This window comes from Salvelinus alpinus, chromosome 34 (assembly GCF_045679555.1).
Source record: "Salvelinus alpinus chromosome 34, SLU_Salpinus.1, whole genome shotgun sequence".
NCBI classification, from domain to species: domain Eukaryota; kingdom Metazoa; phylum Chordata; class Actinopteri; order Salmoniformes; family Salmonidae; genus Salvelinus; species Salvelinus alpinus.
In genome coordinates, this window is record NC_092119.1 from 9,191,874 (window position 1) to 9,216,899 (window position 25,026).

The 25,026-nt window shown below is 44.7% G+C and overlaps 1 protein-coding gene across 1 annotated transcript; it reads right to left on the minus strand.

The window, feature by feature from the left end:
• Positions 1-349: 349 nt before the first annotated feature.
• LOC139563848 (myb/SANT-like DNA-binding domain-containing protein 4) lies at positions 350-24,132 on the minus strand. Its single transcript, XM_071382792.1, has 14 exons — positions 23,855-24,132; positions 22,275-22,479; positions 20,619-20,675; positions 13,197-18,413; positions 9,888-11,238; positions 3,808-4,189; positions 3,334-3,404; positions 3,070-3,246; positions 2,918-2,979; positions 2,749-2,835; positions 2,620-2,661; positions 1,610-2,551; positions 1,217-1,328; positions 350-1,122 (listed from the first exon to the last, which is right to left on the minus strand). Exons 6-12 carry the CDS (start codon positions 3,963-3,965, stop codon positions 2,324-2,326), a joined length of 825 nt encoding a protein of 274 aa, XP_071238893.1. The 5' UTR covers positions 3,966-4,189; positions 9,888-11,238; positions 13,197-18,413; positions 20,619-20,675; positions 22,275-22,479; positions 23,855-24,132; the 3' UTR covers positions 350-1,122; positions 1,217-1,328; positions 1,610-2,323.
• Positions 24,133-25,026: the final 894 nt, after the last annotated feature.

Genomic DNA, 25,026 nt, shown 5'->3' on the forward strand with positions numbered 1-25,026 from the left:
TTACAGTTTCCCATAGACTATAAGGCTATATATAAAATGATAGAATATTAGGGCCACAGAGGGGAAAAAAACACAAGTCATAATATTGTAACCAGTTGTTTTAAAGGAGGACAGTTGTTAAAATGACAGATGTGGGGCATTTCGTGAAATTGTACTTCAGTATGGTTTCATAAACAAAGACATGCTGATGTGCCAGAATATTAAGTATCACATTGTCATAAGTATCAAAACTGTAAAAACAATATGTAGCTTTTCTGCAGAAAGAACCAGCCTCATAAATTTATGACTTTATCCTTTTTCTTCAGTGTGGCCCTAGTACTCTGTCATATAAACAAATACACATTCCATATGAATATAAAAACACAATGTGTAACATTATGTTCCTTTATTGAATAAGGACAAAACAAAGCAGGTAAACCATCAGCTCCTTTCGAAACTGAAGTCACAGTGACTCTACAAGATGGAAAGCACAGAATCCAAGCATATTATACAAAATGATACATACACATTCAAAGGTCTGTATATAACACACCCTGCATGTCTGCACACTAAAATAAATGCAGGACAAATCCATACACATCAACTGAACAGACAAATGAATGGATGCAGTAGCCTCCCTGCAGCCTTGTATTACACACAGTATACCACACAAACATCATAAGAGGCCAAATTCGTCAAAAAACGAACCCAAAAAAAACCAAATTCCTCTGCCACCGCAGGACATATTTAACCAAAATTGAAAGCACACATACTAACTAAAATAATTCAACACATATTGGTCCCTCAGCAGCCGACCACTGTCGTCATCAGGGAAGATTGCCGGATTGTCCCAGTCCATGGCTGGTGGCACTCTGGGGGCCCTCTCCTTCCTCAGGCAGGCCACATTGTGGAGGACAGCACAAGCCACAGTAATATCACATGCCCTAACAGGGCTGACCCTTAATTTGTGAAGGCAGTGAAAGCGTGCCTTCAGGAGGCCAAAGGTCATTTCAACTCTGGCCCTGGTCCTGGCATGGGCATGGTTGTAGGCCTGCTGTGCTTCCTGGGGGTCTGTGAAAGGTGTCAGGAGAAAAGGCTGGCAGCCATACCCCCTGTCTCCCAGCAACACACCAGAGAATTCACCTGTCAACACAAAATCTCATCATTACTACCTCATAAACACAGTGATATTCTTGACACAGCCATGATGGTTATAAATAGGGGTTGTGTGGCTTACCTTGTGATAGGCACTGATAGATTTCAGAGGCCCGAAAGATTCTGGAGTCATGGACTGAGCCAGGCCATTTTGCCACAACATTGCTGATCACACAGTCAGCATTGCAGACCATCTGAAATCATAAGATGAGGAATATTACACCAATCAATGCACATCACTGGCAATGCAGAGTGTTCGTCAATGGACAATATCAAAAAGTTATGTTCACCTGAACATTAATGCTGTGAAAGGATTTCCTATTCACAAAATCGGCCTCATGGGCACCTGAGGGGGCTTTTATCCTTATGTGTGTGCAGTCCACTGCACCAATGACATTGGGGAAACCTGTCACACAAAGTAATGAGTATCCTACTATGTGTTAACAGTTGTCCTGTAATTTGTAGATCCTCTTACCTGCAATCCTATAGAACTCCTCTTTGATGTCACAGAGTCTTCTGTGGCCAGGGAAGGAGATGAAGACATCTGCTAATGCTTTGATAGCCAGACACACACTCCTTATTGTGCGGCAAATTGTGGCCTTGTTCAGCTGTTCTGCATCCCCCACTGAGTACAGGAAGGCTCCACTAGCAAAAAAGCGCAAGGCCACACAAACCATTTGCTCCACACTCAGTGCATGGCTCCGTGCAGTGCGGTGCTTAATCCTGGGACCCAGTAGTCTGCATAGATACCTGATGCCATCTGCAGAAAACCTGTATCTTTCATATAGATGGTCATCAGGGAAGGCCAGTGGGTCCAACCGGTCCCTGAAGACCCTTTCTCGCCTGAAGGCTCTCCTCAGCACAAGTGCTTCTTCATCCACCACATCTCGCACGAATGGGCATGCCATTGTCAGAGCAGAAAGGAACACACAATTTTGGGCCTTCATATAGGCTAGTGGCCACACCTGGTGCTGGGGGGGTGGGCAAAAGAGGGCGATGCCTTATAACGATGACTTGGTTGTACTGATTGCTGGGAAAATAAAAAAAACCTTAGAAAGATGCCACCGTCCTGTGTGCTCACAATAAGAGCTCATATGTCATGGCTCACTTGACTTTACGAGAATATACCTAATTTTTATTTTGAGCTGTGTCATCTTCTTGGAGCTGGGGGAGGAAAGAAAAATAATGATTAATACATTTGTGTTACAGTTAGCATACAGTGTACATTGAAGGCATATCTCACCTCCCTCTCAAGTTTTTTTATTTCAAGGTCCAGTTTCCTAATTGTCCTCTTTTTTATTTCGGACTCCAGTGCAAGATTTTCCATCTTTTTCTTCTTGTACTGAATGTCTATGTCTGCCAGTTCTATTTGGCGCCGGAGGTGGTTGCCATACAACTTTCTGATAGCTTGTGAGCTCTGTGAACACAATACAATTAGCGCAGCTGGAATTTGGCAGGATGTGGTGTCCTTTTATTAATACGCACTATGTTGCCAGGCTGGTTTTCCCACTGTATAGCATCTGGGTCCTGTAAAAGAAATTAGATTTTTTGATTTTGATGAGGACTCCTCACCATTGTAGAGTAAATAGTACTTTCACAGTCTTAACATGATACCTCATGCCTTCTGGAATCCAGAGAGATGGTCTCCTCCTCATCATCGTCTCCATCATGTGCTGTTGCTGCTGCACTGGGGCCTTCACCCTATCACATTTAATCGGATTCATATTGAAGCTAGTAGACAAGACATGCCAGGCCTACAGTATGCCTTTGATGGAGTACTCACTGGATCAGCATCGTCTGGTGCTTGTGCTGGTGGCTCTAACAGGAACACAGTGCTGCCAGACACTGCAAGGCAATAGGTAAACCAAAGTCAGACAGTCCAAATTGATTCAATATGAATGTGGTTGTATCCCATGTAGAGATGGAAGGACATACCTTGAATGAAGCGGGTGGCATCTTGGGAGGAACCTATGCTCGTCTCTTTCCCCCCAGGGATCCCCTCTAAGACGGGCCTGCCTTTATTTAGCTCCAAGGCCATGTCCTCTGCTGGGGTAAGGTCAGCCTTTGGTGACCCACCACCCGTGCCTTGTCTGTGGGTATTCTTTTTCACTGCTAAAACAGTACAGACAATGTGTGAGCAGGCACCTTCTGGGTACAATATATGCTTGTGCTTTGTTAAATATTAGTCAGGGACCATACCATTCTGCAGAATGTTCTTGTATTTGATTTTGACCTGCTGCCATGTCCGTTTTGGCCCGTTCATGTTTAATCTACACACACACACACACACACACACACACACACACACACACACACACACACACACACACACACACACACACACACACACACACACACACACACACACACACACACACACACACACACACACACACACACACACACACACATTTAATGGAGTCACACTGCAAAAAATTACTTGGTATTTTTGTCTTGTTTTCAGTAAAAATATCAAAAAATGTATCATAGCTTTATACAGTGTGATGGAGTTACTTTACACAATTTCACTCATATCTGCAGTGCATTTCAATTAAAAATTTAACCGTTTCATAATTACAGTACAACTGCATTTTTGGAGATGTGAATTAAATATTTGAATTGTAATTGTGATGTTTCAGCGGAGCGGTGAGTGTGTAATTGTGCACTACTTACGCATTCAGGCGGTCTGCAATACTTTGCCACGCTTTTTCTCTTTGCTTTATCACTGTGGCGGTGTTGCCTTTCTTCTTAATTATATCTTTTACCTCCTCGTATGCCTCCATGAGGATTTGTGCTTCCGACGGGGAAAAGTACGCGGCTCTAGTTGCCATGGTAAATCAGTTAATCTGTGATCTGTGGCGGGGTCTATTTGAGTGAGCCGTGAGCGCGCACCTATCCAGGATTGGTTTCACCTGGCTTAATGAATCCGTGTCTGCTCATCCTGGCTTGGTCTTTGTGCAACCAATTAAGCCTGGACGCACATGTTTTGGCTTCATTGAGCTCAGCTGAGTCATTTATCCCGGATGTCTTAATTCTACTTTTGTGCAACAGGCCCCTGGTAGCACTTGCCTTACAGTAGCAGAGAGATTAGTCTATGACTAGGGAGGCTGGAGTCTTTGGACATTTTTAGGGCCTTCCTCTGACACTGCCTGGTATAGAGGTCCTGGATGGCAGGAAGCTTGGCCCCAGTGATGTACTGTGCCCTTACGCACTACCCTCTGTAGCGCCTATCAGTCGCCATACCAGGCAGTGATTGCTGTCCTGGAGGACCTACAGCACCCGATGTCACAGGAAGGCCAAAAAGATCACCTGTTCACCCCGCTATCATCCAGAAGATGAGGTCAGAACAGGAGCATCAAAGCTGGGACTGAGAGACTGAAAAACAGCTTCTATCTCAAGGCCATCACGAGCCAGCTACCACCCGGTTACTCAACCCTGCACCTTAGAGGCTGCTGCCCTGTGTACATAGACATGAAACACTGGTTCTCTCTTTCTCCCCTGACCCATCTGTCTATCGCCTCCTTTGAATTCCATGCTGTCACAGTTACCAGCCCTTTCAAGCTTAACATCCTTATCATTTATCGCCCTCCAGGTTCCCTTGGAGAGTTCATCAATGAGCTTGACGCCTTGATAAGTTCCTTTCCTGAGGATGGCTCACCTCTCACAGTTCTGGGTGACTTTAACCTCCCCACATCTACCTTTGACTCATTCCTCTCTGCCTCCTTCTTTCCACTCCTCTCCTCTTTTGACCTCACCCTCTCACCTTCCCCCCCTACTCACAAGGCAGGCAATACGCTTGACCTCATCTTTACTAGATGCTGTTCTTCCACTAATCTCATTGCAACTCCCCTCCAAGTCTCCGACCACTACCTTGTATCCTTTTCCCTCTCGCTCTCATCCAACACTTCCCACACTGCCCCTACTCGGATGGTATCGCGCCGTCCCAACCTTCGCTCTCTCTCCCCCGCTACTCTCTCCTCTTCCATCCTATCATCTCTTCCCTCTGCTCAAACCTTCTCCAACCTATCTCCTGATTCTGCCTCCTCAACCCTCCTCTCCTCCCTTTCTGCATCCTTTGACTCTCTATGTCCCCTATCCTCCAGGCCGGCTCGGTCCTCCCCTCCTGCTCCGTGGCTCGACGACTCATTGCGAGCTCACAGAACAGGGCTCCGGGCAGCCGAGCGGAAATGGAGGAAAACTCGCCTCCCTGCGGACCTGGCATCCTTTCACTCCCTCCTCTCTACATTCTCCTCTTCTGTCTCTGCTGCTAAAGCCACTTTCTACCACTCTAAATTCCAAGCATCTGCCTCTAACCCTAGGAAGCTCTTTGCCACCTTCTTGAACGTGCCGTCCTTGGCCAGCTCTCCTGCTATCTCTCTCAGAATGACCTTCTTGATCCAAATCAGTCAGGTTTCAAGACTAGTCATTCAACTGAGACTGCTCTTCTCTGTGTCACGGAGGCGCTCCGCACTGCTAAAGCTAACTCTCTCTCCTCTGCTCTCATCCTTCTAGACCTATCGGCTGCCTTTGATACTGTGAACCATCAGATCCTCCTCTCCACCCTCTCCGAGTTGGGCATCTCCGGCGCGGCCCACGCTTGGATTGGTCCTACCTGACAGGTCGCTCCTACCAGGTGGCGTGGCGAGAATCTGTCTCCGCACCACGTGCTCTCACCACTGGTGTCCCCCAGGGCTCTGTTCTAGGCCCTCTCCTATTCTCGCTATACACCAAGTCACTTGGCTCTGTCATATCCTCACATGGTCTCTCCTATCATTGCTATGCAGACGACACACAATTAATCTTCTCCTTTCCCCCTTCTGATAACCAGGTGGCGAATCGCATCTCTGTATGTCTGGCAGACATATCAGTGTGGATGACGGATCACCACCTCAAGCTGAACCTCGGCAAGACGGAGCTGCTCTTCCTCCCGGGGAAGGACTGCCCGTTCCATGATCTCGCCATCACGGTTGACAACTCCATTGTGTCCTCCTCCCAGAGTGCTAAGAACCTTGGCGTGATCCTGGACAACACCCTGTCGTTCTCAACTAACATCAAGGCGGTGACCCGTTCCTGTAGGTTCATGCTCTACAACATTCGCAGAGTACGACCCTGCCTCACACAGGAAGCGGCGCAGGTCCTAATCCAGGCACTTGTCATCTCCCGTCTGGATTACTGCAACTCGCTGTTGGCTGGGCTCCCTGCCTGTGCCATTAAACCCCTACAACTCATCCAGAACGCCGCAGCCCATCTGGTGTTCAACCTTCCCAAGTTCTCTCACGTCACCCCGCTCCTCCGCTCTCTCCACTGGCTTCCAGTTGAAGCTTGCATCCGCTACAAGACCATGGTGCTTGCCTACGGAGCTGTGAGGGGAACGGCACCTCCGTACCTTCAGGCTCTGATCAGGCCCTACACCCAAACAAGGGCACTGCGTTCATCCACCTCTGGCCTGCTCGCCTCCCTACCTCTGAGGAAGTACAGTTCCCGCTCAGCCCAGTCAAAACTGTTCGCTGCTCTGGCACCCCAATGGTGGAACAAACTCCCTCACGACGCCAGGTCAGCGGAGTCAATCACCACCTTCCGGAGACACCTGAAACCCCACCTCTTTAAGGAATACCTAGGATAGGATAAAGTAATCCTTCTAACCCCCCCCCCCCCTTAAAAGAGTTAGATGCACTATTGTAAAGTGGTTGTTCCACTGGACATCATAAGGTGAATGCACCAATTTGTAAGTCGCTCTGGATAAGAGCGTCTGCTAAATGACTTAAAAGTACACTTTAATAATGTTACTCTACCCTGCACCTTAGAGGCTGCTGCCCTGTGTACATAGACATGGAACACTGGTCACTTTAACCACCCACCACTATTTTGTAAACAAATGATAGCTTTAATACCCGTTGAATGGAAGGGTATTACTTGATAGCTACAGACGGTAGAAATCATGCAGATGTGTATGGGGAATTAGCATGGGATTTAATTTGTATTTTATTTAACTAGGCAAGTCAGTTAAATGTTTTATTTATTTACAATGATGGCCTACACCGGCCAAACCCGGAGGACGCTGGGCCAATTGTGCGCCACCCTATGGGACTCCCAATCACGTCCGGTTGTGATACAGTCTGGATTTGAACCAGGGTGTCTGAAGTGACGCCTCTAGCACGGAGATGCATTGTCTTAGACCGCTGCGCCACTCGGGAGCCCAGATGCTTTTTGCTCCATTGTTCACATTTTTATAGGTGGCCCACTGAGAATATGCTCGAAGTGTGGCTTTAGAGCAGCCTTAGATAAAAGTCAAAATAGAGTTGAATTGAAAAGTTATAAGAGCCAGTGTCTTTAATACCAGTCTCCAATTATATAGTTACTAGTTTGTTCATACAACCATCTGGGCAGAAGTTCTGATAGTAATGCTTTTCGTTTACAGAAGACAAATATTAACCAAAGCAAAAGGTACAGAACATGTTCTTAAGCTCAGTTCATGTCAAACATTGAAAACTATCAAATGTGCAACATTTCCCTAATTAGTTCACTCAACACTTTTTCTATGAATTGTGCCTGTATTGTGTTGCCTGGCTACCCAAACTCCTTGCTCCGACCAAACGCTACGCCACACTCACTGCAATGAGTCTGGATCAGACCTAGGAGTACCTCCTGACGATTTCTAGGCCATCTGATACTGATCGGTTAGAGATGAGCCAATCGCTGATGACGTTGTTTTGTACAACACCCCTCATTTTGACGTCACCACAAACAACTTAAATGATGTCAGTCTCAGACTGAAGTACGTAGCGAACGACAGAGCAGCAGAATAATTCAGTCATCAGACAATGTGTTGTGTGTATCGATGCACACTCCCTCACTCCCATCCCATTTGAACAGGGTTTAGGGGGCAAGAGGGCAGAAGGGTCCAGCAAAAGCAGAGGAACATTTGACCTGAGTAAGAAAACAAGATAACACTTGCTGTATTTTATGACATTGTCTCCTGACTCTGCCTTTTTGACCCCACCCCTCTTTTCTATCCTATCCTCTTCCTGATGCTAAATCCTTCTCCCTTCTGTCTCCTCCCTTTCCACATCCTTTGATTTCAACTTTCCCCTTTCTTCCCAGGCGGCTCGATCCTCCTCTCCCGCTCGTTGGCTGAGTGACTCACTACGTGCTTTATTTATTTATTATTTCACCTTTATTTAACCAGGTTGGCCAGTTGAGAACAAGTTCTCATTTACAACTGCGATCTGGCCAAGATAGAGCAAAGCAGTGCGACACAAACAGAGTTACACATGGGATAAACAAACATACAGTCAATAATACAATAGAAAAAGTCTATATACAGTGTGTGCAAATTAAGTAAGATTAGGGAGGTAAGGCAATAAATAGGCCATGGTGGCGAAATAATTACAATTTTGAAATTAAACACTGGAGTGATAGATGTGCAGAAGATCAATGTGCAAGTAGAGATACTGGGGTGCAAAGGAGCAAAAAAAACGATATGGGGATGAGGTAGTTGGGTGCGCTATTTACAGATGGGCTATGTACAGGAGCAATGATCTGTAAGCTGTTCTGACAGCTGGTGCTTAAAGTTAGTGAGGTAGATATAAGACTCCAGCTTCAGTGATTTTTGCAATTCGTTCCAGTCATTGGCAGCAGAGAACTGGAAGGAAAGGAGGCCAAAGGAGGAGTTCACTTTGGGGGTGACCAGTGAAATATACCTGCTGTAGCGAGTGCTACGGGTGGGTGCTGCTATGGTGACCAATGAGCTGGAATAAGGCGGGGCTTTACTTAGCAAAGACTTATAGATGACCTGTAGAGCCAGAGTGGATGGAGTGAGCTGGTGCAGGACGGGAGGTGATGGGTTGGGGTGCAGAGCCAGAGTGGATTGAGTGAGCTGGTGCAGGACGGGACTGACCCGGAGACAGAGAGCTGCCGAAGCACCTCCCCTTCCCCCAGGCGATCCTTCTCCAGCTGGAGGCGCTCCCTCTCCACCTGCAGGCGCTCTGTCTCCACCCTCAAGCGCTCTCCATCCAGCTGGAGCCGGTTCTTCTCCACATCCAGGTGTGCCTTCTGTGTTTCATGTGCTTTTTCTAGTAAATCATAAAGAGCTTGGTGGATGTGTTGGGCGGTCTGTGTAACATGGATTTGTTGTGTTTGTGTGTCCAGGATTTGTTGGAGCAGATTGGCTTGGGGGCCCTGTGGTGTCCAGCCAGACGTGATGGGTTGGGGTATAGAGCCAGAGTGGATGGAGTGAGCTGGTGCAGGACAGGAGGTGATGGGTTGGGGAGAAAAGCCAGAGTGGATGGAGTGAGCTGGTGCAGGACAGGAGGTGATGGGTTGGGGAGAAAAGCCAGAGTGGATGGAGTGAGCTGGTGCAGGACAGGAGGTGATGGGTTGGGGAGAAAAGCCAGAGTGGATGGAGTGAGCTGGTGCAGGACAGGAGGTGATGGGTTGGGGTGCAGTGCCAGAGAGTGCATCTGCATTGCTTGTTATTTGGGGTTTCAGGCTGGGTTTCTGTAAAGCACTTTGTGACATCTGCTGATGTAAAAAGGGCTTTATAAAATAAATTTGATTCATTGATTGAGAGTGGATTGAGTGAGCTGGTGCAGGATGGGAGGTGATGGGTTGGGGTGGCACTGTTGGTGCTGGCCAAGGTGTTGATGGTGAGGTGGAGGGTAGCTCCTCCATGGTGACAGAGGGTAAAGCTGACTCCACAGTTCCCTCTGCTGCTGGTGGGGGACCAGAGCTGGACATTTCTCCCAGAGAGAGACCTGGACAAGAGGATTAGGTCAATATTATTTCAGATATTTTATATTTATGATTTCTTGTTGAAATTACTTCCTTTAAAATGTCATGTTTTCTGTTGTTATGGCATTATGCTTTTTCATTCAAATAAAATAACACACAGGCTTCTCATTAGAGACCATACACACGTCTGCAGCGATAGGCAGCTAACAATGACTATACTTGCATTTATGGACGGATCTGTTTGACTAACAAAAAAATATCACAACATCCTGGTTTGTTCTGAAATGTAATACACAAAAAATGTCTGTTTGGTATATTGGATTTTGTATGTAAAAACATTGTTAAAAAAATAATGAATAAAAGTGTGGACGTGGCTGACATTTTGGGCTTACCCAGGCCTCCTCTACAATCTTCAGTCTGTAGATGCTACCAAGCAGGAAATGATGTCATTTGAAGCTTTACTGCATGTTCTGCAATATGAGTAATATTTAGATTTCAAAAACAACTGTTTGATGAATAACATTGTAAACATGATGATCAAGATGGTTAAGAAGCTAAAATGTAAAGTTGTTTTTTCTACAGAAAGAGATGGTGCCTTTCTCGAAGCAGTAGGAAGCAGATTATTCAGTCAACCTTTTAATCTGCTCTTTATTATGGTGATATTATTTATCAAAGTGATAGTTTGTTGGTGATGTGGACCCGCTCCACTACAGCCCCGTTTATGTTAATAGGGGCCTGTTCGGCTCGCCTTGTCCTGTTGTCCACGATCATCTCTTTTGACTTGTTCACGTTGAGGGAGAGGTTGTCCTGGCACCACACTGCCCAGTTATCTGACCTCCTCCCTATAGGCTGTCTCATCATTGTCAGTGATTAGGCCTCCCACCGTTGTGTCGTCAGCAAACTTACTGATGGTATTCGAGTCGTGCTTGGCTATGCAGTCGTGGGTGAACAGGGAGTACAGGAGGGGACTAAGCACGCACCCCTGAGGGGCCCCCGTGTTGATGGTCAGCGTGGCTGATGTGTTGCTACCTACCCTCACCACCTGGGGGCGGCCCATCAGGAAGTCCAGGATCCAGTTGCAGAGGGAGGTGTGTAGATTGATGAGGGAAAAAAACAATTGAATCAATTTTAGAATAAGACTGTAACGTAAGAAATTGTGGAAAAAGTCAAGGGGTCTGAATACTTTCCGAATGCACTGTAATCGTTGCTAATAATCTGCCTAGTTAACGGAAATGCCTGTAACCAAGTGTATGCTGTCACCTACTGTGCTGGATTCTGATCCATTCTGATCAATTCTGATCAATGACTGCTATGGACTGGTCCCCTTCAGTGACTTCAGCAGCGGTGGATTTGTCAGCAAGTGGTCTGTGGATTCTTCAAAACAATTTTCATTGGTCACACACATATTTAGCATATGTTATTGCGGGTGTAGCGAAATCCCTTTTTATTTTCAATCTATTACAGAGAAGTGATTAGTAAAACTATACTTTTTTTCAGATGACCACAGAACCAACCATTATAAATGGGTTCTTCCAAGACAACAGAACTCAAGAGAGAAAAAAGCAGGTCAAATAATGATGGCAGTGATCTTCAGGTCGGAATGTCTGAGTTCCCGACCTAGTTACCGACTAAGAATTCAGAGTTTAATGACTGTAAAAAACGAATTTTTCCCACTGATTCGGACGTCTCGGATTTCCCAGTTGTTTTGAACGCAGCAATAATCCCACTGTTAAAGTATACCTAGCTACTAAATCAAGTAAAGTGACCAAATGCTTTTATTACCTTTCAAATTTTACGTGGGGTGTTTTGGATTCACTCTGGGTTGAGTAGGCAAACAGAGAGGGGACAAAGTCTGGACTGTCGATGTCCATAGATGCCTCCTACAAATAAAGGGATTATTTCAGTGGTTGATAATACCTTGTGTAAGAAAGCCGAGGTAGGAAAAGTCGTCAAATCAATGTAACTGTTAGCAAGAAAGCTAACTTAATTAGCTAGCTAGTTTATAAGAAAGCTAGAGTATATAGCTAGTTGACAGAAAAGCTTAATATTTTTCCGACAATCGACGCGTTTCTCATTATAAATCGAATTGTTTTTGTGGCTGTTCAACGATAGTTAGTCTAGCCAAGACAACAATAACGTGGCTAAATTAACCTAATGTTAGCTAACTATTAGGAATTTCAATAATAAAATAAATATAATAGCGTCTAAGCTCATGTGTACATAAAATATATTGACTACATTTAAGTCTAACTAAATGGCTAACAATTTCGTTCCTTATTTTTGGGTAATCTATTTAGATAGTAACTCAGCTACCTGATATGAAATGAGCACTGCAAAAACGGGCATTCTGAATGAGGTCCCCAGTCCAGTCACTTCTTTTAAGTGTTTGCAGCCACATATGTCGGCGGTTGGCTTTAAAACGAGTGCTAGATGAAGGTATGCGGTAAAAATGAAGATCCTGTCTAGTGCTTTTTTCAGTTCTGGCACCCCGCTGCACAACACATTTGTTGGTAGCTACGTGAACAACAATCTACCCGAATGTTCTTCCTGGCCCTGACTAATAGGCGACTTCCTGCAACCAAAAATCGCACGCATCTGTCAGTGTTTGTCCTGTAGTGTCATCCAGTGCTGGGGAGTGTTGCAGTGTCCGCATTCCAGTCGAAACTCGGAAATGTTCGACTTGCTATATTCGTTGAACGCGGCACGTGTACAACTACAGCCAGTGAATTTAGCAAATCGTACATTTCAGAGTTTTCTAATTCTGACTAGCACTTGAACACGCCACGTAATGTGGGTAAATTACCAGATCTAAATCATATCACCAGAGGGAAATATTGCTTTAAACATGATTACAACAGTCCTGTATAAAAAAAAACATGTCATAGAGTTATTACAAGCATTGTCATCAACGCTTCTCCCTTATTTTCTGTGTATAATAAATTCGAATTCAAGGAATATTTTTTTCTAGACATGAAAGTGTAGGTTAGAAGTATTTTACAATATTTGTGAGAGGTGAAAACTAGTTTTTTAAATTAAATGTAAATGAATGTGCTTCTGTTTAACAAATAAACAGACACCTAATATGAGAATACAGCTGTTGTTTCACGACTCACCATTACATAAACTCCTGCGAGGTTCAAACAAAGATGGAATGAAACTCAAATCCACTGCACTGGAAAATTACTGGCTAGAAGTTCCTTGGCGTGGAATTCAATTCAATTCAAGGGGCTTTATTGGCATGAGAAACATATATTAACGTTGCCACACCAAGTGAGGTAGATAAATATACAAAAGTGAAATAAACAAAAATGAACAGTAAACATTACACTCACAGAAGTTCCAAAGTCTCTAGATATGAGAATCCCAGTCCTCAATAGTGGTCTGAGTACAACCTCCTGTGTATGCCACATCCACATCCTGTGTATGCCACATCCACATCCTGTGTATGCCACATCCACATCCTGTGTATGCCACACCCACATCCTGTGTATGCCACACCCACATCCTGTGTATGCCACACCCCTCTCCCATTGTACTGTATGTACCGTGGGGTCCAAATTGATTGGATCCCCTGATGAAGATGAGCAAAAGAATATACTTTAAAATAGATCATACAAATACAGAGGTATATTGTATGCTGTTTAACAAGTAATACATCTAAAACAGATAAGATTCAACATTATCGAATCCCCTGTTTTCAATACTCCCAGCACCCTCCTCACCTTTCCCACGACAACGTCACTGAGCCTTCTTCTAACATATTTTATGGGAATTGGAGAACAACATTAGGAGGAATCTTAAGACCGTTCCTCTATACAGAATCTTTACAGATCCTTGATATCCTTCATCTGAGCTTATAGAGTCTTCCATTCAAACCACAGGTTTTCAATGGAGTCCAGAGACTGAGATAGCCATGACAAAATGTTGATTTTTTAAGTTTTATTTGTCACATGCAGAAATACAGTGAAATGCTTAACATGAACTTGCAAGCCCTTCCCAACAGCGCAGTACTCAAAATCAAAATACTATAACAAAAGAACAGACACACAACAAAAAGTCATTAAACGTAAGCTACACTACATGGTCAAAAGTATGTGGACGCCATTCAAATGAGTAGATTCAGCTATTTCAGCCACACCCATTACTGACAGGTGTATAAAATCTAGCACACAGCCATGCAACCTCCATAGACAAACATTGGCAGTAGAATGGCCTTACTGAAAAGATCAGTAACTTTCAACGTGGCACTGTCATAGGAGGCCACCTTTCCAACAACAAGTCAGTTTGTCAAATTTGCTCTGGTCAACTGTAAGTGCTGTTATTGTGAAGTGGAAACATGTTGGAGCAAAAACGGCTCAGCAGCGAAGTGGTAGACCACACAAGCTCACAGAACGGGACTGCTGAAGCACATAGCGTGTAAAAATCGCCTGTCCTCGGGTTGCAACACTCACTACAGAGTTCCAAACTGCCTCGGGAAGCAACGTCAGCACAATAACTGTTTGTCGTGCGCTTCATGAGCCGCACACAAGCCTAAGATCACCATGCACAATGCCAAGTGTTGGCTGGAGTGGTGTAAAGCTTTACACCACCATTGGACTCTGGGGCAGTAGAAATGTTCTCTGGTGTGATGAATAACACTTCACCATCTGGCAGTCCGACGGACAAATCTGGATTTGGCGGATGGCAGGAGAAGGCTACCTGCCCCAATGCATAGTGCCAACTGTAAAGTTTGGTGGAGGAGGAATGGTCTGGGGTTGTTTTTTATGGTTCGGTCTAGGCCCCTTAGTTCCAGTGAAGGGAAATCTTAACTCTACAGCGTACATCGATATTGTAGACGATTCTGTGCTTCCAGCGTTGTGGCAACAGTTTGGGGAAGGCCCTTTTCCTGTTTCAGCATGACAATGCCCCCGTGCACAAAGCGAAGTCCGTACAGAAATGGTTTGTTGAGAACAGTGTGGAAACACTTGACTGGCCTGCACACAACCCTGACCTCAACCCTATCTAACACCTTTGAGATGAATTGGAACGCCGACTGCGAGCCAGGCCTAATCGCCCAGTGCCCGACCTCACTAATGCGGTTGAATGGAAGCAATCCATATTAATGCCCATGATTTTGGAATGAGATGTTCGACGAGCAGGTGTTCACATACGTTTGGCCGTGTAGTGTATCTACGGGATCAGTAGCGGCTCGTCAAGTAGCGGCTCGGTCTCAGGAGAAATTAAAGACCTTTCCCTTGTGGTTTACTGCTGCGCTCTCCACTCCCTGTCAGGCTGGGCCATTCCTCCTGACCCTGATACATGCTGGTCCTCCCTGTCAGGCTGGGCCATCCCTCCTGACCCTGATACATGCTGGTCCTCCTTGTTAGGCCATCCCTCCTGACCCTGATACATGCTGGTCCTCCCTGTTAGGCCATTCCTCATGTCCCTGATACATGCTGGTCCTCCCTGTTGGGCCATCCCTCCTGATACATGCTGGTCCTCCCTGTTAGGCCATCCCTCCTGACCCTGATACATGCTGGTCCTCCCTGTTGGGCCATCCCTCCTGATACATGCTGGTTGGGCTCCTCGTCCTCGGTGTGTAGCGCTCCATAACAGCTTGGAGGGACGCCATCCTCGGCAGACAGGGTCAATGTTGGGACTGTGTAGGTACCTCTCCATGTCTTCAACAGTGTGAGAGAGGACATTATCACATGGACTAGAAAGTTCTGTGTACTTTTTACGACAAGCTTCTTCCGGACCTCAGTGTAAGCTTTCCTCTGCATGGTATGGAGACTGTAATCCACATAGAAAGTGATGTCCTTGCCCTCATAGACGATGGTAGCTGGGCATCTGGCCTCAGTATAGCCATTCAGTGCTTCCAAGATCAGAGTGGATGGATTGCTCAGTGAGCCTTTCTCCATACACTCGGTTCCTGGGCGGGAATCCACTTTGGAAGCCTGTTTTTTTTTTTTTTTGGGAAATCACAATTTTCAGGTTCACGAGTCTGCTGTTTGGCCTCCTAGCCCTGACCTCTTAAACGGATAACTTGAGTGTCAGCTTCTCCATTTCGTCTTTGCATTCAGTCACTATCTTGGTGTTTTGCGCTAGGTCTGACTATACCTTCGTTGTTTGAGAGGAGATTTGGCCCAATTGTTGCTTATGCGAGGCATTATTTGTTTTGACTAGCTGGTGTCCAGTCTGAGTTGTTTTACTCCCTCTGAGTATTCAGCTTTAATTTCCTCCATTTCTTTTCGGAAATCGGTTTGTAGCGTGTTCATAAATGTTTTCATTTTATCTCGCTCAAGTCACCGGTTGATTCTCTGATGTCGGAGTTAGTATTCCGCTGTTGGACAGAGCGTAGCGTTGAATGTGGGTTCACCGTGGTCGATTAGAGTCTCAGTGGACAGTTTGCAGTGGAAAGCACAATAATAAATAGTTGCTACATTTAGATTAAATAAATTGCAGCATTTTCTGTAAAGGTGATTTGGCTATTTGCGATGGTTTGGTGTAGCTCAGCAACGAGCCGCCATTGCACCTCCCAATCACCTGGAAGCAAAACTTGTACCTTTTTCTGACTCTATGAATTCTGCTTGTGTTGTGTACCGGTGTACACACTATCATTATTAACCCATTAGAGTGAATCCCAGTCAGAGCAGCAGGAAGATTTCTCCCGTGTGTGCACTTTCTGACGTAGAGTTAGTTCAGATTAGAGGTCTTCAAGGGTCCAAAAAGTTGTACCCATTCCCAAAAGGACCTGGGGCTTTCCCACCCAGACATGCATAAATCTAATTTTCAAATATAGAAACCCGTTCCGAACAGACACGAGGACAACTAGGCCCATACCGTATAGACCCGGTCTGATCCGATCAGAACGATGGAAGCAGCAGAAAATAAATGTTTTTTAGCTACTTTATTAACCGGAGCTGATAAAGCGCGAGAGGAGGGAGAGAGGTGCCGCTCTAGCAGGCGGAAGTACTGTCAGCGAGGGTTATGAGACAAGAGGTGCCGCTCTAGCAGGCGGAAGTACTGTCAGCGAGGGTCATGAGACAAGAGACAGCAACCAACCAACATGCCGACTTGCACTATAATAGACTAATAGCTGCCATAGCTATCAAGTAATCAAATATGATTATGTAGTACCCGTCTTGACTCCATCAAACGCGGGAGAAGCTAGTTAAGCTAGCTAACGTTAGCTAGCTAGGCAACTTTAAAAAAAGATGTAACCTTTATTTAACTAGGCAAGTCAGTTAAGAACAAATTCTTATTTACAACGACAGCCTACAACAACTGCCTTGTTCAGGGGCAGAATGACAGATTTTGACCTTGTCAGCTCGGGGATTCGATCTAGCAACCTTTCGGTTACTGGCCCAACGCTCTAACCACTAGGATACCTGCCGCCCCTCCACTCTAACCACTAGGATACCTGCCGCCCCACCTGAGGCTGAAGTACATGCGTTTTCTCATCCTACAGTTACAAATAACACCTTCATATTCTGAATGAAGTAGCAGCCTACCTGTTGGCTCCTGGTCGTTGTTGCCTATAGTTAGAATTAAAATAATGTAAATAAAAGTTTATCTTCCATTCATTAGATATCTTCTGCCTTTTGCCACACATGGAGGCTCTATGACTGCATCCTATTGCCGCTTTGATGACTTATGATTGGCCAACAAAAAGCTGCACGCTCCACTCTCGTGAAAAGGAGCAGCAGCATAAATCATAACATGTCTCTCTCTCTACTGCAGCAGTTGAGTTCCGATCTGTATGGGCCCCTTCCGGACAAGTCAGTTAAATTACACATACCCGAGACCCATGACAATCAAATCAGATCCGACCCAGACCTGTAACATTATTTAGAATTCTGGATCCAGATCCGCTCATGTCCCGGATCGGTTCTCGGGTATTCGGGTACAGGTGGATTCGTAAAGACCTCTAGTTCAGATTATGTTTTGAAGCACTTCACACAGTCAAGCAGGAATATGGCTTCTGTCCTAGGTATGTATTCTCTGGTGGCGTATTAAATTACTCAGGCTAAAGTAATTCTGCCCACAGACAGAACAGTGGAAAGGTTTCTCTCCTGTGTGCACTCTCTGGTGACTGATTAATTCAGATGTTGTAATAAAACTCTTCCCACAATCAGAGCAGGAGTAAGGCTTCTCTCCAGAATGTCTTTTCTGGTGACGGCGCATGTTACCATGTTGAGAGAAACTCTCCCCACAATCAGAGCAGGAGTAAGGCTTCTCTCCAGAATGTGTTCGCTGATGTTGTTTAAAGTTACTTATAAGAGAGAAACATTTCCCACAGTCAGAGCAGGAGTAAGGTCTCTCCCCTGTGTGAACTCCCTGGTGAGTGGTTAAATGAGTTGACGTTCTGAAGCACTTCCCACAGACAGGGCAGGAGTAAGGCTTCTCTCCTGTATGTTTCCGCAGGTGTCTTTCAAGATATGATGGGAATGGGAAACTCTTCTCACAGTGCGGGCAGTGGTGAGACCCCTTAGCTTTGCTTTCTTCATGGTGTTGCTCTCTGGACGTTTCAACTGCAACCTTAAGTTCAGCGTAGTCAGGTCCTTCTCCTGTGTAAATCACAACAGAAAAACAATACTGCTCAGTCATAAATGGCATCTCTTGCTATGAAAGTCTACAGCATAATGAGGCAGTAAACCCTCTCCAGAATGAAAGTCTACAGCATAATGAGGCAGTAAACCCTCTCCAGAATGAAAGTCTACAGCATAATGAGGCAGTAAACCCTCTCCAGAATGAAAGTCTATCTTCTATTAAGTCTGGATTTTCCACAGTAACTTCCTCAAAAATAATCCTGCTGCAACAATAGACATTTCAACGTGTTGCTCCTTTGAGGGGTTGGTTCAGTTTCAGAGTTAAATGTCCGATACATTTCAGACAACATTTCACTGGAGACGAGTATGTCCAGCTCTCCTCCGATGGTTCCATTTAGTGCCGCCGCTTCCTATACGTAAACTACAAGCTGCGCGTAGGGCCCTGCAGCCGCCAGGGTTGCGTTTTTTATACGAACTCAGTCTGTTGAGATTTATAAAAGTAAAATACGCAAGGTGCAATTTCAAAATTTGGTAGTGCGTTGGCAATTTTCCACTTATGTAAGTCACTCAATTAGCCCATGTCAGCTAAAATGTTTTAGACTGCTAGGTAAGGTAGTCTAGCCAGATATCTAAACCTTGTAGTAATCATCACCAAATTACCCCCGGGCACGTGCTCAGGGGCCCTGACCTCCAGGGGGAACCACATCGCTTTTGTTAGTCACTCTCGCACAGATATCATATGAACAGTCATAGAAAAATTGGCGAATTGCAGGAAATTAGCTTTAAAACTCCTCCATTTTGGGCCTCCAGAGTGGCGCATCGGTCTAAGGTACTAGAGGCGTCAGTACAGACCCTGGTTCAATCCCGGGCTGTATCACAACCCAGCCGTGATCGGGAGTCCCATAGGGCAGTGCACAATTGGCCCAGCGTCGTCCGGGTTAGCGGAGGGTCTGGCCGGGATGCAACGTCAACAGTGAAGAGGCGACTCCGGGGTGTTGGTCTGCTAGGCTGAGTTGCAAAGAAAAAGCCATATATCTCAGACTGGCCAATAAAAAGAAAAGATTAAGATGGACAGAGGAACTCTGCCTAGAAGGCCAACATCCCAGAGTCGCCTCTTCACTGTTGACGTTGAGACTGGTGTTTTGCGGGTACAATTTAATGAAGCTGCCAGTTGAGGACCTGTGAGGCGCCTGTTTCTCAAACTAGACACTAATGTACGTGTCCTCTTGCACAGTTGTGCACCGGGGCCTCCCACTCCTCTTTCTATTCTGGTTAGAGCCAGTTTGCGCTGTTCTGTGAAGGGAGTAGTACACAGCGTTGTTCCAGATCTTCAGTGTCTTGGCAATTTCTCGCATGGAATAGCCTTCATTTCTCCGAACAAGAATAGACTGACGAGTTTCAGAAGTAAGTTATTTGTTTCTGACCACTTTGAGCTTTTAATTGAACCCACAAATGCTGATGCTCCAGATACTCAACTAGTCTAAAGAAGGCCAGTTTTATTGCTTCTTTAAATCAGAACAACAGTTTTTAGCTGTGCTAACATAATTGCAAAAGTGTTTTCTAATGATCAATTAGCCTTTTAAAATGATAAACTTGGATTAGCTAACACAATGTGCCATTGGAACACAGGAGTGATGGTTGCTGATAATGGGCCTCTGTACGCCGATGTAGAAATTCAATTTTTTTTTTTAAATCAGCCGTTTCCAGCTACAATAGTCATTTACAGCATTAACATTGTCTACACTGTATTTCAGATCAATTTGTTATTCTAAATGGACAATTTTTTTTGCTTTCCTTTCAAAAACAAGGACATTTCTAAGTGACCCCAAACTTTTTAACGGTAGTGTATGTTTTGCCCACTTAGGGCCCCCAAAAGGCTAGAGGCGGCACCGGTTCCCTTCATTCCTGAGGAATAAAAACAATGGGTTACGAGCTTAGCACAATTGTCCACCTCTATCATGGTCCTACGTAGCTGTAAAATAAGGTGCTAGGCCATTATTCAATTGTGTTTTTGTTGTAATTTGTGGGGGGGAAAATGCATACCCCAGTGACAGGTGAATGCCATTAGCCTGATGGTTGTGCATGTGTCATACTCCCTGAAACAAGGCATTCTAAAATTAAATTGCTGAGTGATGTCGGGTATCTACGTTGGTTTGAATTCTGGCCAGACTCTGAACTGTGGCTTAAAAATGTTCCATGTGTGAGAAGGTAGAAAACACATACCTTTGAGTAGTAAGACTTTGAGTTCTTCTGTCTCTTCTTTGAGTTCTCCAGGCGGCCCTAAGTTCAAGAATAGGGATGTGACATACATTTTTTTATTTTTTATTTTTTAAACAGTATTTTTTTTTAAGGTTTAAAAGATACGACAAAAATAATAAAATGGCATGTATTCATGAGGCAAAAGGGTCCTGCATATGAAAACTAGGGCAATGCAGTTCAGTCTACCGCAGTCATCGCTACTCCGTTCCCGGAGTTTTGCATTTCACCACCTTCTCCTTTAACTTCTCAAAGTATCGTCACCAAACAGGACTTCGCTGCTGTCGCTTGCCTAGCTCTGACATTTTTCCAACTGTTAACAACGATGACGTAGTGGTGGAGAGTCAACTACAAAATAATAGATTCCCTTGCACGTCAACTCTCAGTGTCAACTCCCATTTCGGAGTGGCAAGATTCGAGTCAGCTAGAATCCAAAGCGAGTTAGCGAGGGACTGAGAGAGAAGGTAGGGGACCAGTATAGGCAGGTCCGCCACCAGGCAGATAAGAGTCAGAACTGTTCACTATCTATCGGTAATCAAGATCTGTCTCTCACAACTTCAGTAAAACAGGACCCTAACATCATTGAATACATTAGGATATTCTACACGCAACAGATCGAAGACTGAACACACACTCACATTAGCGAAGTGAAAGAGGAGGTGAGCCAGCGTGAGGGAGAGAGAGAAGGGAGAGAGAGGAGGGGGCAGGCAGGCCAGCGTGAGGGAGAGAGGAGGGAGAGAGAGAAGGGGGCAGGCAGGCCAGCGTGAGGGAGAGAGAGGAGGGGGCAGGCAGGCCAGCGTGAGGGAGTGAGAGAGAGAAGGGGGCAGGCAGGCCAGCGTGAGGGAGAGAGAGGAGGGGGCAGGTAGGCCAGCGTGAGGGAGGGAGAGGAGGGAGAGAGGGGAGGGGGCAGGCAGGCCAGCGTGAGGGAGAGAGAGGGAGGGGGGGCAGGTAGGCCAGTGTGAGGGAGAGAGAGGAGGGGGCAGGCAGGCCAGCATGAGGGAGGGAGAGGAGGGAGAGAGAGGAGGGGGCAGGCAGGCCAACGTGAGGGAGAGAGAGGAGGGGTAGGCAGGCCAGCGTGAGGGAGAGAGAGGAGGGGGCAGGCAGAAAGAACTGCAAGTATAGGTATCTGTATCTCACATATTCACCAAAGTAACCTAGAGTTTGCTTCTTACTCTCTATTTAAATTACACAACTTCCCCAGGCCTTTATAGCCTATCATCTACTGTAGCTAGGCTATAACACAGAAAATAATATGTTGTGTGATAACTGCACGGTGATCTAAATTTTGTGAGCGAAAAACATTTCTTCGGTTAGGGATTTTTTCTAAACATTAACGATCCCGATGTTGTTTAAACGTTACACGTCTAGTGAAGAAGACATAAAATGTTGATGGTAAATCAGGTGAGTAGCATGAGACACCATCTAGATTACCTCTTTCATTAAAACAGGAGCGTTAGCCTAGTCAGTTCACCTGGACCTAAAGTCACACAGATTAGATATGCTGATCTAGGATCAGGTCTCCCCATCCATATAATATTATTCATTATGATCTAAAAGGCTAAACTGATCCTACATCAGCACTCCTACAGTCCTATTCTGAGACTGTGAAAAGTTTTTTTTTACCATGATACACAAATGTTTCAATCTCTTCCTCCTTTACTTCATCTTTAATGTTGACATTCAGCCCCAGTGTTTGACTGCAGTCTTCCTGCTTCACTGATGCCATCTCTGGAACCTGCTGTTCACTCTGGGCTCCACTCTTACAATCAGGACCCTCAGATTTGGGTTCGGTAAAGGAGAGCAGCAGGCTGGGTTTTTTCTCACCATCCTAAAATAAAGATCAGACATTAACTGGTAAATTGGACTTGAGAGGACATTTCTCTGGTAATCTCTGATTATAAACATAAGATCAGAAAAGTGTGAACACTGAAAAGATTGTTACAGCTTATATTTCAGGGTTAGGGCTTCAGACATACTGTACACAACCTCTCCAGAACCCAAGGGGGTTCAAGTTGGCTTACAGCTGGCCCTTGTCTTGGGTTCTCAGCAGATGTCATGGAGGACAGCTGGCTCCATATGAACTACAATCCCGACGATGTTTTAACATTTAGAAATGTTATTAATCCTCGCTAGCGATACGGTTTTGGAAATCTTTGGAACTTAACTGTAATAAATACAATTTCAAATACAAAAGACACACTTACTGTGCGCAGTTTAGCAAAGTTGTACCTGGCTTCGAGTTCGACACATCCTCTCACCTTGTGCTCGCATTTGGACGATTCCATTCCACATTTCCGTCTGGATTGCATGTGTTTTCAAAATAACACGAACCTAAACTGCATACAGGAAGTGTATTTTTTGTATTTGAAAAATGATTTCTCGCTTATATGAAAGTTAAGTTCCAAATGTCTCCAAAAACGAGCCGTATTTGCTTTTAGACAGAGCATTTTGCGCAGCATCGGGTCATTAGCCTCGTAAGGCTAAAGGGGACATATAGGTGTTTTTATATACACTAGAGTCACTGCCAATTGTATTGGTTTGCATAAAAACCGTCTGTGGGAAGCCAGAAGTGAAATACAATTATATTTCAAGTTACTGTGCTGGTGGGCAGGACGGTTGGTCAGTATGACAGGGGGGAATTTCATACAAAATATCTAAAGGATCGTATTATTAAACAAAGTTTCCAAAGGTGGGTCTGTTTTAGACCCACTTCCTCTCTGCTTACCTCATATCAAAATAAAAGTCCTGCATGTGAGACACATTTGGACAAAAACATTTTTTACATGTGGGGACTTGTATCTCTGACATAAGGTAAGAATCGATAAAGTGGTTCTACAACAGACCCATGTTTGGAAACTTAGTTTAATAATACGATCCTTTAGATATTTTGTATGAAATTCCCCCCTGTCATACTGACCAACCGTCCTGCCCACCAGCACAGTAACTTGAAATGGAATTGTATCTCAATTCTGGCTTCCCACAGACGGTTTTTGTGCAAACCAATACAATTGAAAGCAACGCGTGTGTACTAATACACCCGCGTTACTAAACAGACCTAAGGGACGTCCAATGGCTCAATGTAAAGCTATGGAATTTGAGTCATGATTGAGGGTTAACTGTACACAACCCATACAACATGTACATTGATTAATACATGATTTACTTTCCAGCACTGTAGTGGGTTATGGATAGCTGGTACTCACCATCATGATTTGAGCAAGCCGTCAGAGATTGACATCAATAAATGCTCCTGACTGTATTTGCTAGCTAGCTAGCTAGCTACCGTTAGTAGTTAACATAAATGATGTACACTAAATTAACTCATGTGTTCAATCAAAACAAAATCGTAAAATTGCATGAAGTTGTGTTGCAGACTAGATGACGCTCATTATTTGTACGCTAGCTAAAGGTTTCCGAAATATAAAAAATATGCACTTGAAGATACTAAACAAAGAAGCAAGGTAAAACTTCCTCATGTGTCTTCTTCTGTCTTCATTAGTGACGTTTGGTGACCAACTGCAAGTGTTTACTGCCACCTAACGTCCGGGAGTGTAATGTGGGTAAATTACCAGTTCCAAATCATACCACCAGAGGGCAATACTGATTTACACCTTATTACGACTACAGACCAATTGTCTTTTGAATTGTGTAAATTCTGCATCAAAAATGTTATAGAGTTATTTCAATAATTTCAAGCATTGTCATCTGTTCTTTGTATAATAAATTCGAATTTAAGATTTCTTTTTTACTTGAAATTAAAGAGTATGGGTTCCCGAGTGGCGCAGCGGTCTAAGGCACTGCATCTCAGTGCTAGAGATGTCATGACAGACACCTTGGTTCAAATCCAGGCTGTATCACAACCAGCTGTGATTGGGAGTCCCCCACCCCAACGCTGGTGCACAATTGGCCCAGCGTTGTCCGGGTTTGGCCGGTGTAGGCCGTCATTGTAAATAAGAATTTGTTCTTAACTGGCTTGCCTAGTTAATTAAAGGTTAAATAAAAAGGGTGACCTCATTTCTGCATACAATTACTGCTTTTTTTACTCAGTAAAAAAACTGTTTATTAGCCTTAATTATTAGAAGAGTGGCTGGTAGAGTCAGGGTTACAGCACACAGCAAAATACATGTTGTACATTTAACTTTAAAGGTACACGACATATAGTTGACGTATGAGTCCGACTGTACTGGGGTTAAAACAACACTTTGGAAAGTGTTATAGATGTAATTATGTTGCAGTGTTCCCCATTTTACTGTTTACAAGTATTCAAAGGAACTTGATTGGAGTGTTTGCGTAGCTCATAATAATGAAACTGCAGTGAATATTTTTGGGGGGTGTTTTAACACTGTACGTTGTAAAGCCCAATTTGCATATTTCC